Consider the following 16,824-nt stretch of genomic DNA (forward strand, 5'->3'; position numbering starts at 1 on the left):
GAAATCTAATTATCTGGAATTAAAACTGGGAGTGGATTGAGCTATTCTCCCGCCAGCATTTCTACAATCCCTTGCATTTGAAAATCTAGCCTAAGAACTATTTTAGGGCTTCATAATCTTTGCTTGCTTATTATTCTTCTCTCACCATGGGTGAGAGGTTGGGGTGGCTTATTCTTCCGATGCAACTTTGTGTTTCAAAACTGAACAAAGACTGAAGTGCCTGATAAAACTGAATGTGTTGTATCGATGATATAGAGGCTAAAACACTTGGAATTGTGTTGACCAAGTCAAAAGAGAGGTTTGATTTTACATCTTGTCTTTAGACTGTTAGACATTAGACTTTGTATAAAACATGTACTCTACAATTAAGTACACCTTGACCCTGATATAACACTGTCCCCGGGAGCCAAACAGTCTTACAGCATTACAGGTGAAACCACGTTATATCGAACTTGCTTTGCCCTCGAGCATTTTTCCACAATTAATAGTCCGCAAACTAACACAGTGTGTACAATAAATAAATCTGTTCTGCAATGCTTAAATTGTCTCCTTTCTCTACTTAGAACAATTGTTTTATAACCTTACTTAAAAGATAGAGTACTAAACACTGCTAAATGCATCTGTGTGGGCTAGGTTTCATCTACATCCTTTGTTTGGTCAGCATATAATGCTTAGGAAAATATAAAATGTATATAAAATATCAGAAAATGCTATTAATTACACATCCTTTCAAATTATTCTCAAAAGCATTGTCACTTAGCCAACTATGTTATACGTAGATTGTTACGTAATATGAAGTGTTAACTATTAAATAGTTTAAAAACATTTTGAATATGTGAGTTTTTACTCACAAGCTAAAAAATATGATCAACGCATTCATGAACATTGGAGTTAAAGTTTAAAAATGCTGTACATGCCCTCAGCTTTGTATTTCAACTTTCAAAACCATTTTTGCTTTATCAAGTTATATCTGAATTCCCATTTATGTTGGAGTGTATCATATTTACGATAAATGCATACAGGAAATAATCTTGATAACAACAACAATGAATGTTATCCTATATTTTATTACTTAGACATTTTCAAGAAACCCCAGCAATATGACAGCTCCTTGAAAATGGTTATGTGGATCTGATGCTGAATGTCCTATGTCAGTCCTATTTCTAACATAAATACTAAATTTAATTACCCCTAGAACTCCATGATATGACATATGGTGAAAGAGAAGGTCATTACAAACATATGAATGTATAATTAATTAATTCAATACCTCTTTCACTTAATACAATCTCCAAGAAATAAATCACAGTTCAAAAACATAACCATAAAATACCATTACATTACCATCAAATTAGTATTAGAAAAACTGCCTATTTTACAGAATCCATTTTAATAATGCAATGATGCTGTTTTGTGTAAATGGAAATTGACTTTGTTAATTGCTAGTTGTAGGTTTATGATTGTTTATTTCCATATTTTATTACATTTTATTACATCTATTACGGGACATGCCTCACATAGAAAATATTCCACCCGTCTCCCTCCAGCCCCATGCAGATTATGACCTCAAAGCTCACTTCTGTGTCCGATATGCTGGAGATCTATCAACAAAGTAAAACGAACCTCAGCATAACTTCACTTGTCTCCTCCATTTCTAGGCCTTTCTGTATCGGATTCGCCAAACCTCCGTGGACCAGCTCTGTATTTCACAAGAAAATGTTAAGGTAAGGAACAATTCAGATTTATTTTCCTTCCCCTCACACTCACCTCAGAGTGTAATACGTTTTATAGATGAGAGCAGACCATGGGGCAATAAATGTCAGTATCATAATCTAGGGACCGCAATGAGTTTTGCCTTGACTCATAAACCCATCCACAAGATGACTGGGCAGTTTTTTCAGTACACCTTTGTGTAAAGAGGTGTAACCTACCCCCGTCTTGTGGTGATATGCACTTATTTTATATTTATGCCCTTTGGCTCTTGTATTGTGTTTGAAGTCCAGATGAAGGCTAACTCATACATCTGCAACCTCAGTTCTCCTTTTGTGAAGTGTATGGCGCAGAACCATGACTTAATCCCTCACAGAAAAGCAAAAATGACGACGGGGCAATGGGAAAACCGCTCCTTTGCTTGTCAGCAAATCTGCAATTCTGTGTTAAATCATGTCAGAATTTGTCATCTGGTGGTGTTAGTCACTTTTATTGCTCATGATATAATTGTGTGTGCGTGTGCATATATTTATAATATTCATCTTACTTCTCCAGACATGCATTGTTGACACTCACAGGAATCTCAATAGTAGTTTCTCTATTCCATATCCATACTGGGCAGTAGTGTGGAGTAGTGGTTATCACAGGGCTCAGGTGGGGGCACTGCTGTTGTACTCTTGAGCAAGGTACTTTACCTAGATTGCTCCAGTAAATGCCCAGCTGTATAAATGGGTAAATCTAAAAAATAATGTGATCTCTTTCAACAATTGTAAGTCACCCATGATAAGGGTGTCTGCTAAGAAATCGAGTAATAATAATAATATTTCCTGCAGATGGAAATATGATGTTATACTGCAATATAGGCAGTAATTAATATGTGCTTTAACTATATAATACTCTTTTGCTAATACACTGTGAAGTGTTTCCACCTCTTGGGATTGATGCCAAAGGCAAACACCCCAGCAGAATAAAACACAATAATTATTTCCAGATACCATTGTGTGTGCAGAGTTTTCATGCTGTAATCTGAGCCAGTAGCAGCTGGGGTTGAAAGCTGTCCTCGAACTATGTGGCAGCTGAGACCTCCTAGCTGTTTCTCATGTATGCATATGAGATCTTAAACTTTATACCAACAAGACACACTTTTTAGGATCTACAGCATTTATTAAATACTTTGTTATAAGGAATAACATCTTTCACATTTTAATGTGTAATATTCTTGTATGTCTCTGCAGAATACTGAACACCCGCCATAGAAAGATTATGCACTGATTAGCAAGGTGTTTACAGGCACTAATATTCCCTTCATAATCCTCCATATACCTCAATCATCCACATTTATACATCTAGATAAGTATGTTATACAGATCATGCCAAACAACATGCTGTTAACAAGACTATAAAACACGTTCTGAACAATAGTTATGTCAGATAGTAGTGGAAAAGAGTCCAACGCAAAACACAGATTTTATCTAAAGTGTGCAAAAGAGACCTAGTGGTTCTGTATGAGAACTGATCAGATCTTCTCCCAGGTTACTGATGTGATTATACCATAGCACAGGCTTGTAATGTGCCAGTCTGTGGTCAGATCTGAACACGATAACTCTCCACCTTTCATTAATGACGATGCAGCCTCATTATGAAGGTGATGGTATAGGATGTATGGCTGGGAGTACTAGGGAGAGCGCAGAGGAGAGGACAGTCTATCTTTGTGTTGGCTTACTGAGTGCGCTGAGCTCTATAGGAAACCGGAAAGCAGAGACTTCCACAGTAGCGAATGACAACAATGAATGACAAAACGCAAAAAATCAAACATCTTACAAACAGCATGTTGTTTTTTCTCTCCCTCAGATTTTGTTTTCCAACATTGAGAATATTCTTGAAGTTCACAAGGAGGTCTTGGCAGCCCTGGAGCATAATTTACAGCCAGAGCCCCAGGCACATCATGCACTCGGACAAGTATTCCTTCAGTTTGTGAGTACAATGCCATCTCACTACCTCTGCAGATCCTGCTTCCTGACATTGGGACCCTTAACCCCCTCCCCTAACCCTGAGAAGCTTAGAAAGCCTGGCAAGTGGATGTGCTCTTCCTTTTTTTATTTCTGTCCCCCAAACAACCCCCCCCCGTCCCTCTCCTGGCCCCCAACCCATTGAAGTCATTAGGTTCTCCATGACAACTTGTGAGCTGGTTAGGCCCGACACAAAGATCTGTCTATGGTGGGAAATAGTTGTTCTGTCACTGATGACAATGAAAACGAGAATCTGCCAGCATATCTTTGAAAACATAAACAAATAAATCAGTGTTTAAACACTTAATTAAGTAGTAAAAGCAACTCTTGAATTTAAGCAGTTTAGCCTAAAGCCATCACTGCATAACACTGTCCTGATGTGGTCAAACGATAGTTCATACATGTGTATTACTGTGGAAAACTTGTTATAACTAAATCTGGTGAGTGTGTTATATGCACTAATAAGTTACATTAAAATGTATCACTTATTATATAATAATAAAAAGTAATGATTCATATTCAAGAAATATTTGAAGGTCATGGTCATAATTATTTTAATTGTGTCTAGCCTTTAAAATACAAACAGTTTTTTTTTTTGTGCTCTCAGGCCACTAAAGGAAGTGGGTTGACATTTCGAAAGCAGTGTCGTGTTCATTAACCTGGAGAATACGAAAACATGCCAAGTGTCTTTTTGTTTTTACAACCCACAGAATAATATTTATGTGATTCAATTATGTTTCTTATTTCACTTCGGAATTTAACAATGGAGCAAAAGATCATGCTTTATTGCTGCAATATTTGAAAAGTCTTCCTCATCATCACCAGGTGGCTGGTGGAATTCAGGTCATGCTACTTTCTAGGGTCACTGAATTGATGCTCAGTAAAGTTCTCATGTTAACATTCAAGGCACCACGGGGCTCGGCTCCACCATAGCTGATTTCACAACACCAGACACCCCTAATGAAGGATCGATCCAAATCTCTGACAAGTCATTGCGTGAAAACAACGAATGGCAGGTCTTCTAGCTCTCAAGCTCCCTGACCATGGAGCCCCTCATTCCCAGGACACACACAGAGGGTGTAACTTCACCTACTGTGATCGCCACCACAAACCGTATCTATTTCAGCTGGCATTCTGACTCTGGTGGCCTCATGGTCTGTTCTGGTCTGGAGATACTATACATCCTCCAGGTCCAGGGTTGAGAACCACTGCTATACATCTACTGCTTTGAATTGTGTTGAAAGGAATCTGAATCCTGAATGATAAGATGTTATATTTATATTCTATATTGTAGTGCATCATTTTGACATAGGCCCCTTAGTTGTTATGGTGGTATTGGAAGGAACACCACAGTGATCTAGAGAGCAGGACTAGCCCAGACTGGATTGCCTGGAGGGTGGCAGACAGACTCTCGTTTAGTGGGCAAGGTCAATCCTGAGGGAGAGAAGGAGAACTCTTTCACTCTGTCATCTAGCCATACATTCAGTGTAAGAATCTTTTACAGATGATCCTTCCACTAATGCTTTACAGACCTCACCAACATCTGCTTATAGTTACGAGGACGCATAATTCTGGAAACATATAATTTTGTGGCCTTCTCAAGAATAATGGCCTAAAGTGGGTCCCACCCACCCCCAACTAAATAAACGCCTTCCACGTCTGCTTTAATACATCACCATGTCTGTACAATTGCAGGCTTTGCAGTTCAGTATTTGCCCACTGAATTAACACCTAAGGAATCAGGTAGAAACTATTTACACTCACCTAAAGGATTATTAGGAACACCTGTTCAATTTCTCATTAATGCAATTATCTAACCAACCAATCACATGGCAGTTGCTTCAATGCATTTAGGGGTGTGGTCCTGGTCAAGACAATCTCCTGAACTCCAAACTGAATGTCTGAATGGGAAAGAAAGGTGATTTAAGCAATTTTGAGCGTGGCATGGTTGTTGGTGCCAGACGGGCCGGTCTGAGTATTTCACAATCTGCTCAGTTACTGGGATTTTCACGCACAACCATTTCTAGGGTTTACAAAGAATGGTGTGAAAAGGGAAAAACATCCAGTATGCGGCAGTCCTGTGGGCGAAAATGCCTTGTTGATGCTAGAGGTCAGAGGGGAATGGGCCGACTGATTCAAGCTGATAGAAGAGCAACTTTGACTGAAATAACCACTCGTTACAACCGAGGTATGCAGCAAAGCATTTGTGAAGCCACAACACGTACAACCTTGAGGCAGATGGGCTACAACAGCAGAAGACCCCACCGGGTACCACTCATCTCCACTACAAATAGGAAAAAGAGGCTACAATTTGCACAAGCTCACCAAAATTGGACAGTTGAAGACTGGAAAAATGTTGCCTGGTCTGATGAGTCTCGATTTCTGTTGAGACATTCAGATGGTAGAGTCAGAATTTGGCGTAAACAGAATGAGAACATGGATCCATCATGACTTGTTACCACTGTGCAGGCTGGTGGTGGTGGTGTAATGGTGTGGGGGATGTTTTCTTGGCACACTTTAGGCCCCTTAGTGCCAATTGGGTATCGTTTAAATGCCACGGCCTACCTGAGCATTGTTTCTGACCATGTCCATCCCTTTATCACCACCATGTACCCATCCTCTGATGGCTACTTCCAGCAGGATAATGCACCATGTCACAAAGGTCGAATCATTTCAAATTGGTTTCTTGAACATGACAATGAGTTCACTGTACTAAACTGGCCCCCACAGTCACCAGATCTCAACCCAATAGAGCATCTTTGGGATGTGGTGGAACGGGAGCTTCGTGCCCTGGATGTGCATCCCACAAATCTCCATCAACTGCAAGATGCTATGCTATCAATATGGGCCAACATTTCTAAAGAATGCTTTCAGCACCTTGTTGAATCAATGCCACGTAGAATTAAGGCAGTTCTCAAGGCGAAAGGGGGTCAAACACAGCATTAGTATGGTGTTCCTAATAATCCTTTAGGTGAGTGTAATTCGGTGTGGAATCAGAGTCCAGCAAGGTGACTGTCACTTAGCAAGGTTGCAAAAAGATCCCACACCGCGCAATTTCTCAAACCTACAACTAGTACAACATGATGGAATACGCTGAATAGTTTTCTTTTAACTGTTGGAGACTGGGAGAGGAATAACCCATATGATACCGTTGCCTAAAAAGAAAAAAGGAAGTCTTGTGAGATAACTTGTTCTCAAAGGTTTTACACCCTTCATTTGAAAAGTCATTTACACACACCCTTTCTTAAGTCAGCTCAATCAACTGGAGTCTTGTTTAGTACAGCTATATTTACCAGTGCATTGTAGTGATTGTTCTTCTTCATGAACTAGACAGAATTTTATCTATATTGAATGATACAAATGGCCAAATCTGAGCCTCACTTTTCATGTGTGTAATTCCCAGGTTGGTAAAGTATGCAATGTTCATGTGATATGCAGTTTGGTGCAGTACAGCCCAGACGGTTTGGCATATGGCCTTGTTACCCTGCCATATTGCTGCAATATTGATTCCTTTGGGGGGGATAACAGCAGGGGCTAGCTCCCTTGAATCTTGACCTTCTTCACAGGGTCCTGCTGTGCACGCTTCTTACCAGACCACTCCCCCTTTTCATTGCTGAGCCGACACAAGATCTTCCACCGAGACCAGTTTTCATTACGTTCGCCCAGTGTTTGATTACATTCTCCTGGTCACAGGGAAACGAGAGCAGAAGGCCGTTTGGTGCAGCTCAGTATTCGAGGTCTCGCACAAGTCCCAGTCTCCACCAGGTGCTCCATTCCCAACGATGACACCCATTCAGAATTGATTGCTCCCAGTCTGTTGTTTTTGCCCCCCTTGACCCAGCTCCTCTGAAATTCCCAGCAGACCTTCCTGTCTTCAGATTTAATGTACTCTTAATGTAATTGCAGCAGTTATTTGGCTTCTACAAGGAGAAAAAAGACTTGGGTTTAATTCAGTCACTTCTAAGGAGCCCTGTTACCTTTTCACAGACTGAACTGGGGCATAAGCTTAGTTTACATATTCTGGTCCTCCAATACACCAGTTGTTACTCTTTAATTAATACACATGTAACTGATTTGCATGTCTTTTATGGCTAAATACGACAAATCTCATCATTTGATGTGGAATAACAATGAATGGAAATGAAAGCAATAAAATCCGATTTTCATTTCAAATAATGGTGAAATTCTTCATTCACCCACTCATTGGCAAATATTAATTTAGGGTTGCATAAAAAGAGTAATGTGTTTGAAAAGCAGTTTAAATTATTTCTTGCAGTAGAAACATTTGATATACTGTTTACAGTGGACAAAATGACACGTTCATGTTTGCTTTGATCATTTGTTAAATACATTTTTATTTATACCCTGGTGAACTACTGTGCCAGTTCAGGTTGTCAAATGAAAACCCTCTCAGTTGCCTTAGGCTTTACAAATGGTTACATTTTGTTTCAAAACTTCAGAAAGCTTCAGGCTGTCATGTAAAGACGTGCACAGCCTGAAAGTGACCCAGGTTAGCAAGCTATATAAAGATATATATTAATGATAAACTTTCTATATTTATAATAGGCTTCTTTGTAAAATATTCATGACCAGGACCACTGGTGCTAAGAGCATAGTGTCTTTATTATGGAGTTTATAAATACACTCATTGTGCATTAGTTTGGATAATATCCACTTGATAATGATTGTACAGTCTTCGTTATATAGCTGAAAAGGCTGCTAAAGAAAACGCTGCATGTCAAAGATACAAGCAAATTCTTTGAGCTATTATGAGCACACTTTCAGCCATTCATTTTTTAAATCTTTCTTTTAAAAACATAATTTGTTGGAAGAATGTGTCCCCTTTAAGTGAAATGGTGAAGTTCAAGCTGAAATTGCCTCAAAGAAAAAATAAACTAAATTCATTAAGCTTTTGGGGGCAGCTTATTCCCACTGCCACGCTAGGATGCTGAAATGTGATTGGAGAAGCTGGAAGTGGAGCTCACAGCCTGGCAGAGATATTTTAGCCCATCTTTTGAACTGTGCAGTTGGTCTTGGTGGATTATGTTCGCAACACTCCCTTTCATCTTTGACTGTGGGAAGAAAAAATACATCTTTTTTTTTTTTTTTTTTACCCAATTAAACTTCTTATCATTTTTTTCTTCTTCTTAAATGTAATGTTAAATTTCCTCACATTTGAAAAGATCAAAAATGTGGTTTGAGTTTGAATTAGGAAGCTCGGCTTACGTCACATCTCTGTTTTGAGTCCCACACTTTCAGATTTTTCAGTTTATCTATTCGAAATCTTTAACTGTTATGAGCAAATGGAAAGTCTTAACAATTATTCTGATTTCAACATGAAAATGGGATGTATTTATAGAATACAAATAGAGATAACATGTTATTATGAACTATAGATGTCTATAGTTACCTAGAGATGTCTAGATGTCTAGAGATGCATACATCTATTACATTTCATATAATGTCTTATTTTGTTTCTGTTTAACATATATTTTGAAAGACGATGTATGCAAATTCATCAGAATATATAATCTTTGTGGAAGCTATTCACACAGAACATTACTTAAGGGACTGTAATAAAAACCTACAAAATAAAGTTTGCATTTCGAACGGATACAGTACCATTACACCACTGTGGTTTTCACAAGATGAAAACTTTGCACTCGACATTATAGCTTCCCTTTCAGCACAATCTTTTTTAAGTCTTTTTTAAACTATAGGAATCATGACAACAATATTAAACCTAAACTGGTTATTATAATGGTCATATGACATACCGAATATTGTGTTATTTATATCCAGCCTTCTATGGAAGTGGATTCACATGGCTTATGGTTCTTTGGATAAATGCAGTGTTTAATTTTATTTAACATTTTGTTTTCTGTTATTGTTTAATTTTGAATGCTTCTTTTCTAGAACATATGTTGGGTTAGATGTTACACAACGCAATAAAATAATGTTTTCCCAATAGATTTTTATATTTTGTAGCTGCCCTCTATTCCCTAATAGTTTAGTCTCTTCATGGCTTCAGGCTGTGTTTGCGACAGAAACACAGCACCCATTCTGCACTCTGATATGGAAGATGTAGGAAAGGGAGGTATACCCAGCATTTAAATATTTAAATTAAACTTTAATAAATGCACACTGTATCTAAACTGTTTTGCTATCCAAACCCTTTGTCACGTCAGGTTTGTTCTAATGTATTTAGTATTATAAACATGGTTTGTTAACATCAAAGATTTGTGTAATGCTTTTGCTCTTTTTCATAAATAAGTAAGGAAATATGATATATTTTAGTACAACTTGCTGGTGAACGCCACTCCATTTTGTTATTTTTGAGTAAGGTAGACTGGTAGTTGAAACATGGAGTTCCTGAAAGTATTGACGTTTAACTACCATTATAATACCTGATTTAAATGCCTCTACAGCATTGCTAGATTATTTTAGAAGATTGACAGTCAAAACGCCTTGCTGAAGCCCAAAAATACAATCATAAAAAAAAAAAAACTTTTATGGCATTGTTTTACCATTGATCTTTTTCAATTTGATTGTTCATGTTCTTTCTTTTTTCTTTCTATCATTCAGCATCCATTTCCTTCTTGAGGAAGAGAAGCTGCCCTTATTACTTGGAATTCAATGCAGAAATTAATACACTAGTCTGAATACACTAAATACACTTTTTATGCTTCTCGTGTAGGACAGTGCAAAAGAGTTCCCCAATGCTAGTAACTAAACCCATGTATTTATTCCATCACTACTTCTACAACAATGTATCAACTTTGACTTTTCTAAACTACATACTGGGCACTATTCTAAGAGGTTTTCCTTCAATGATTTCCATTAACTGGTACTTTACTATTGATCTCTCAATTAGTCTGTTCTCTCTCTAGCTGTTGTAATACAGCACTGTGATAGTGTAAAGTTTCCATTAACAGTTCCTCTGCACAGGGGGAGTAGGGTTTCATGCCTGTTCTGACCAAGGTCAAATGACGCACCAATTTGTCACCCACGTCTACTTCTTAACGCTACAGTTCTTGTATTGAGATGGACTGTACAACATTCTTACAATGTTTACATTACATTACAATGTTTTGTATTTCCAAAATTGTCTAATTTCACTGAAATTGGGTTCTAGTCCAACCAATATGTATCTATTTCTATAATATCATAGTTTAGAATAAATGTGACGTTTGCTGTATTTCTCAGTTCCCAGAAAGTTGAACTGGGGCATTACTGAAAAAATCGAAATTACCTGAATGTAACATTTAACTGTACTTGGGGGGGGGTGTCCTGCATTTGCCCTCGGGCTAATTCATTTTGAGAAGTTGGCCTTAGTCAAGGCCTAGCACTGATATTGACTATGAATACAGTGTCTGAGTCAGCTCTGAAGATGCAGTGGTTTTTATGAAAGAGCTGATGAAACAAATGCTCAGAAATCGATCTGCTCTCTTTACAGAAAGACCGGTTCTGTGTATATGAAGAGTACTGTAGCAACCACGAAAAAGCTCTCCGACTTCTCATGGAGCTCAACAAAATTCCCAACATAAGGACTTTCTTACTGGTAAGTAATATATTATTATTATTATTATTATTATTATTATTATTATTATTATTATTATCATAATTATTATCATAGTCCTTCATACATGTAATTGTATTTCAATTGCTTGGCTGTACTTCCTGTCTTGAGTCTGCATAACACAATTCAACACATTTTACCCCTTAACTACTTGCCTGCCTCTGGTCTACAGTGTCGCTGGAGGACAGCTGAGACCCATTACTAAGCCTTTCATCTGATCAGTGCACTTCTAATATTTTGTCCTTAAAGTTGAAGGTAGATTATAATGTCTGCTTTGATTATAATGTAGACCTCTTTTGAGGCTCACCATAGCAACAGGTTTAAAAGTCCATGTGCACTCTCACATGCTGTTTTTCAGTTTCTCTGCAATAAAAAAAGGAAAACAATTTTTATCCTTTTAAATTTTTTAAGTCGTATTACACCAACCACACAGTCTGTCACAGATCACAGAGCAGCACCAACATGCAAGTTGAAGGTTTCCTGCCTACTTGCTTACTCTTAGAGTACAGTTTCTCTAAAATGGGGGCAGGAAATGATTTATTTTTATCCTTACAGCTCAAATGTATGTGCATATGTTTACATTCAAAAATGTGTTGCCCATAAATTAAGAAAATGATTCTCGGTGATAAAATGAGTGTATTTTAATGTATTAGTGATGTTAACCATGAGGAAATATTCATATCTTGTGATAAGCAGGCCTACATCTGTTGAATAAATAACTCCTAGTGCTGGCAGCATATTTTGTAGAATTTTTTCCCCACTAGCTATTAATCTTGCAATTTTTCCTCATAGAGTAGACAATGTGGAATATTCCTCTTGGGGCAAGGACACGATGCTGCAATTCAGGATCGCAAGCATGAAATCTGAAGCTTTTCAATCTTCAATTTCCATATCTATTAATCGTGAGCATCAAAGAGGAGCTGATAGAAAACCATTGGCTTAAACTGGGAGATGTTTGTTTGTTTCTCCACACAGCTGTCTCCTTCCACACAGTTGGCAGTTAGGATTTGGTCACGAGCAGCAGACGTGCACTGCTCACATATGAATGTTTGATCTTAAATGAAAACCACCAGAAACAAAACACGCTTCGTTCACAGTTCACTTAACGCAGCTTAAAGGAATTGGCTATTGGCATTTGGTTTCCTGTGCAATTGTGTGTAGCTTGTATATTTTAGCATATTTTTTATCAAGTGACAACCTGATAAGATCTTAATATTGGTACATTTGATTCAAATGTGGTAATCAAGAGTTAATTTAGTGTTTTTTTGTCCCAAAGCAAATATTGAAAAAATACAAAAATGCAGCAGGATCCCGTATATATCCTGGTTGTTCTGCAGGGTGTTTTTGCTTTGACCTTTGAATCTCGTCTCTGTCGGACCCCTTCTGACCGGATTACTGACTGGATCACATGTGATTGATTGGGAACAATCTAGAATTTGATCGCAGTTTCCCTCCCTGGCCTTTTCAGGGGTACCAAAGGCTTTCTTCAACCCCCACCTCCCATAGATGTCTTATAGTTTTAATGTTATCTATATTTCTATATAATATATAAATGTATATACACCGATCAACCATAACATTATGACCACTGACAGGTGACGTGAATAACACTGATAATCTCATTATCATGGCACCTGTGGGTGGGTGGGTTATATTAGGCAGCAAGTGAAGATTTTGTCCTCAAAGTTGATGTGTTAGAAGCAGGAAAAATGGCCAAGCATAAGGATCTGAGCGACTTTGACAAGGGCCAAATTGTGATGGCTAGACGACTGGTCAGAGCATCTCCAAAACTGCAGCTCTTGTGGGGTGTTCCCGGTCTACAGTGGTCAGTACCTATCAAAAGTGGTCCAAGGAAGGAAAAGCAGTGACCAGTAGGGTCTTGGGCGGCCAAGGCTCATCAATGCACGTGGGGAGCGAAGGCTCGATCCAACAGATGAGCTACTGTAGCTCAAATTGCTGAAAAAGTGAATGCTGGTTCTGATAGAAAGGTGTCAGAACACACAGTGCATCGCAGTTTGTTGCGTATGGGGCTGCGTAGCTGCAGACCAGTCAGGGTTCCCATGCTGACCCCTGTCCACTGCCGAAAGCGCCTACAATGAGCACGTGAGCATCAGAACTGGACCGCAGAGCAATGGAAGAAGGTGGCCTGGTCTGATGAATCAAGAGTTCAGGGTGTTGACTTGCCCTCCAAATTCCCTAGATCTCAATCCAATCGAGCATCTGTGGGATGTGCTGGACAAACAAGTCCGATCCATGGAGGCCCCACCTCGCAACTTACAGGAGTTAAAGGATCTGCTGCTAACGTCTTGGTGCCAGATACCACAGCACACCTTCAGCGTCCATGCCTCGACGGGTCAGGGCTGTTTTGGTGGCAGAAGGTGGACCTACACAATATTAGGCAGGTGGTCATAATGTAATGGCTGATTGGTGTGTATATAGATGAACACCAGTTTATTTAGGTCGTCAGATCTTATATACAGTACTGGATAGACTATCTTTGAGATTAGCGGTCAATTTACTATCTACAGCTGTTTTTCAAACCAACATAAAGCATAATGTTCCACTAGGTTGTTTTTTTCCAGTTATTGGGAAATGACCCAGTAATATTGAAGCCATGAATGGTGTTGGAGGACTTAAGTGCATTATTTAATTCCAGCACTGCATGCTGTTGGGAGGCAAGAAGACAACAGATATCCCCCTTGAGGGTTACCTTCTGACACCCATCCAGAGAATCTGTAAATACCCCCTGCTGCTAAAGGTAAGTGTGTCCTGTCTGGTGCTAGTCCTCTTTGACTCTTCAAGTACTCAACTAAAATCTGTGATTCCTCAACAAGATCAGAAGAAAATGTAACTGTCATTTTAACTCCGCAGGGTCAGCTGAGACTTACCACAGTATTTAGTTTAAAAGCAGAAGCTCCCCCCCACTCAAAGTTATCTTCCTCAAAAGAAGAGAATTTCAGCACAGACAAATAGTCCAGTTTAAAACAAAAAAACAAAACCAACAACCTACAAGGAATTATAACAGTCTGAATTTATCTTGCTTGTGGTATTGTCCATTTCAAAATACATTTAGTTTGATCTATATGAAACCTTAGATTTACCTTTGCAATTTATATATATAAGAAATGTCTTTGGTTTGTATTCTCTCCTCTCTGTCTCTCTTTCTCCCCTACCTTAAAGCAATACCAGTGCAAATCAGTGGTTTAGCATACTAGATTGGGAAGTATGGAAAATGCAAAGTAAAAATTAGTTTCCAGTTATGTATTATTTTTTTTCTTGTGCATTTTAAAAAACACACAGAAAAAATTGGCGCTGCACCATAAAGGATGAGGAACCAAGTGTCTCGGGCAGGAAACTGAGGTTACACACTGTTGTGAATCTCTCTGAGAGATAATGAGCGTTTTGGACAGTTGCTCTGAACTTTAATTCTTTAAATGGAAAAGATTTCCTCACTCATTTCCAGTGTTAACTATCAGAGCACAACAGTCTCAGATAACTACACAAATGTCAGCTTCCTCTCTGCCTATGGTGCCTTTTATGTGTTCCCTTTAGCACTTTGTACCAAACTTATTTTAAAAGCATATAGTTGAATGTGAAAACACTGAAGAAATAATGACTTTGAGTTGGAAGGACTGGCTTATATTTTTTTACTTTCTGCTGCTGTTGAAGATGTTCCATGGAACTCAATAGAAGTAAGGGCCTGAACCAAATCAAAACTTTGACTTACCTGCAAATGACAAAATTGTCCTACTACTATTTATATATAAAAAACAGATACAGTACAGGTGTGCACCTGGAGATTGGCAGGTAGGTTAAATTTTTTATTTGGTCCAGGCCTAGGTCTGTGTTTCAGTTGATCCTCAATCAAACTGTAGGTGTCAATAATGTGTAGTCTTCAATTAAACTAAACCTTCAGGCAAACTGTCCTATATTTAAAACAAATGGTGGACTGTTTGCTCACGAGACAGCTCCACTTGCATTACATACATTGTTCTGAACTCCATGTTTAATGTCATCTGTTTGGCAGAGGTTTGTATTTATTTGAATTTTGTGGTGTTCTCCTTGACAACACATCTGCAGTTCCATACAGTCCACTACGATTGAGATTCTTATCACGGATCCCATGTACAATTAGACTGAAATCACAAAATATGCATCTTTGGAGGCAGTTCAACGTTTAAATGCACCCCCTGCTTTCTGCTTATGCCTCCAAACTTGCACACCCCACCTTCAATCAAATTGTTCCTTGTTTTCCAAAGACTTGCTCAGCAAAACTAAGAAGCGAGTCAAAGGTGCAATATGGAAGTTATTACTGTCGTTAAAGTTCTGACCTATAAGCAGGTCATGCAACTGTTAGAAATATAGTTGGAGAAGGCAATTAGGGCACAACAGAAGCACTTTGAAAATCATGTCTCCCATAACAATGACCCTTTGAGAAGCACAAACACAACATCATACTACACACTTTCCAATTGATGTCATGTGTTTCTTGTGTGTTCCTGTGGTTAACATGCATGTCAGGGAAGCGGATTTATGCCTGTTTTTTGTTTCAGTTGTCTTCAGTCTCTTTTAGCTCTTTTAGGACAACAAAACAGGTCTAAGTTTAGTTTCTTAGGGGAAAAGTCTGATTTCTCTAGCAGTTCTTCGTGTGAAAGAGGAAAAGGAGCAGGAGTCAGCAAGTATCGGGGGTGGGGGGGTGGGGACTTGGGACGATTGGCATAATTTAAACATTTGTAAAAACAAACAGAGCACCACATAGCACCCCTTCTCGGTCCGCTGAACTGTTTTACATGTTTGTTCTCGCGTCGCTGCTTTTCGCAGGAGCTACTGAAAAGGACCCCGAAGAAGCACAAGGATTACCCCGCAGTGGAGGAGGCGCTGAAGGCCATGAAGACTGTCTGCTCCAATATCAACGAGACCAAGAGGCAGATGGAAAAGCTGGAAGCCTTAGAACAACTGCAGTCGCACATCGAGGGGTGGGAGGTGAGATGTTAATTATTACCAGCAGGACGGCGGCAGGCTCAACTGCCAACTGTTTTGCTGTCAAACGGTGGGCTGGCCTAACGAGTGCATCAGATTCTGTTGCTGTGTGGTGGGGTGATACGCTTTTGTACTCGGCTGTTTCACCCACACTTCAGGCGCCTCCATTACAATGCCAAAATCGCAGTTGCAGCATTGTTGTCTTTAATATATAGAAGCTGGCTTGCTCTGTTCATGAAGAACCCCACCTGTTACAGCTGGTAACATAAGACCGCTAGGATGCTTTTGTTTTAAATACACCCTTGGGTCTTCTACTGTCTTAGTGGCCCATATGCAAGAGTGCCATTTTCTGTTTGGCCCCACTGGTGTATTTGTTTCTATTCTCACTTGCCATGTTGAATACTCTAGTGTGATTCAGCACTTTCCCGATCCGACATTGTGACTGCAACGGTCAGAGTGACTCGAATTACAGGGCTGCAGGAGTCATTAACACATTACCAGTCCCGGTTTGAATCACAAGTCCAGGCAGAGATGAACATCTCACTA

The 16,824-nt window shown here is 39.0% G+C and overlaps 1 protein-coding gene across 1 annotated transcript in view; it reads left to right on the forward strand.

Moving 5' to 3' along the window:
• The window catches only part of prex1 (phosphatidylinositol-3,4,5-trisphosphate-dependent Rac exchange factor 1), a 122,222-nt gene that overhangs the window by 28,671 nt on the left and 76,727 nt on the right, over nt 1-16,824 (forward strand). The window contains exons 2-6 of the mRNA XM_066702811.1: nt 1,659-1,724; nt 3,562-3,684; nt 11,176-11,280; nt 13,955-14,056; nt 16,120-16,281. Of these exons, the coding sequence (XP_066558908.1) occupies nt 1,659-1,724; nt 3,562-3,684; nt 11,176-11,280; nt 13,955-14,056; nt 16,120-16,281 (558 nt within the window). The remainder of the gene's footprint in view (nt 1-1,658; nt 1,725-3,561; nt 3,685-11,175; nt 11,281-13,954; nt 14,057-16,119; nt 16,282-16,824) is intronic.

This window comes from Amia ocellicauda, chromosome 4 (genome assembly GCF_036373705.1).
Source record: "Amia ocellicauda isolate fAmiCal2 chromosome 4, fAmiCal2.hap1, whole genome shotgun sequence".
NCBI lineage: Eukaryota > Metazoa > Chordata > Actinopteri > Amiiformes > Amiidae > Amia > Amia ocellicauda.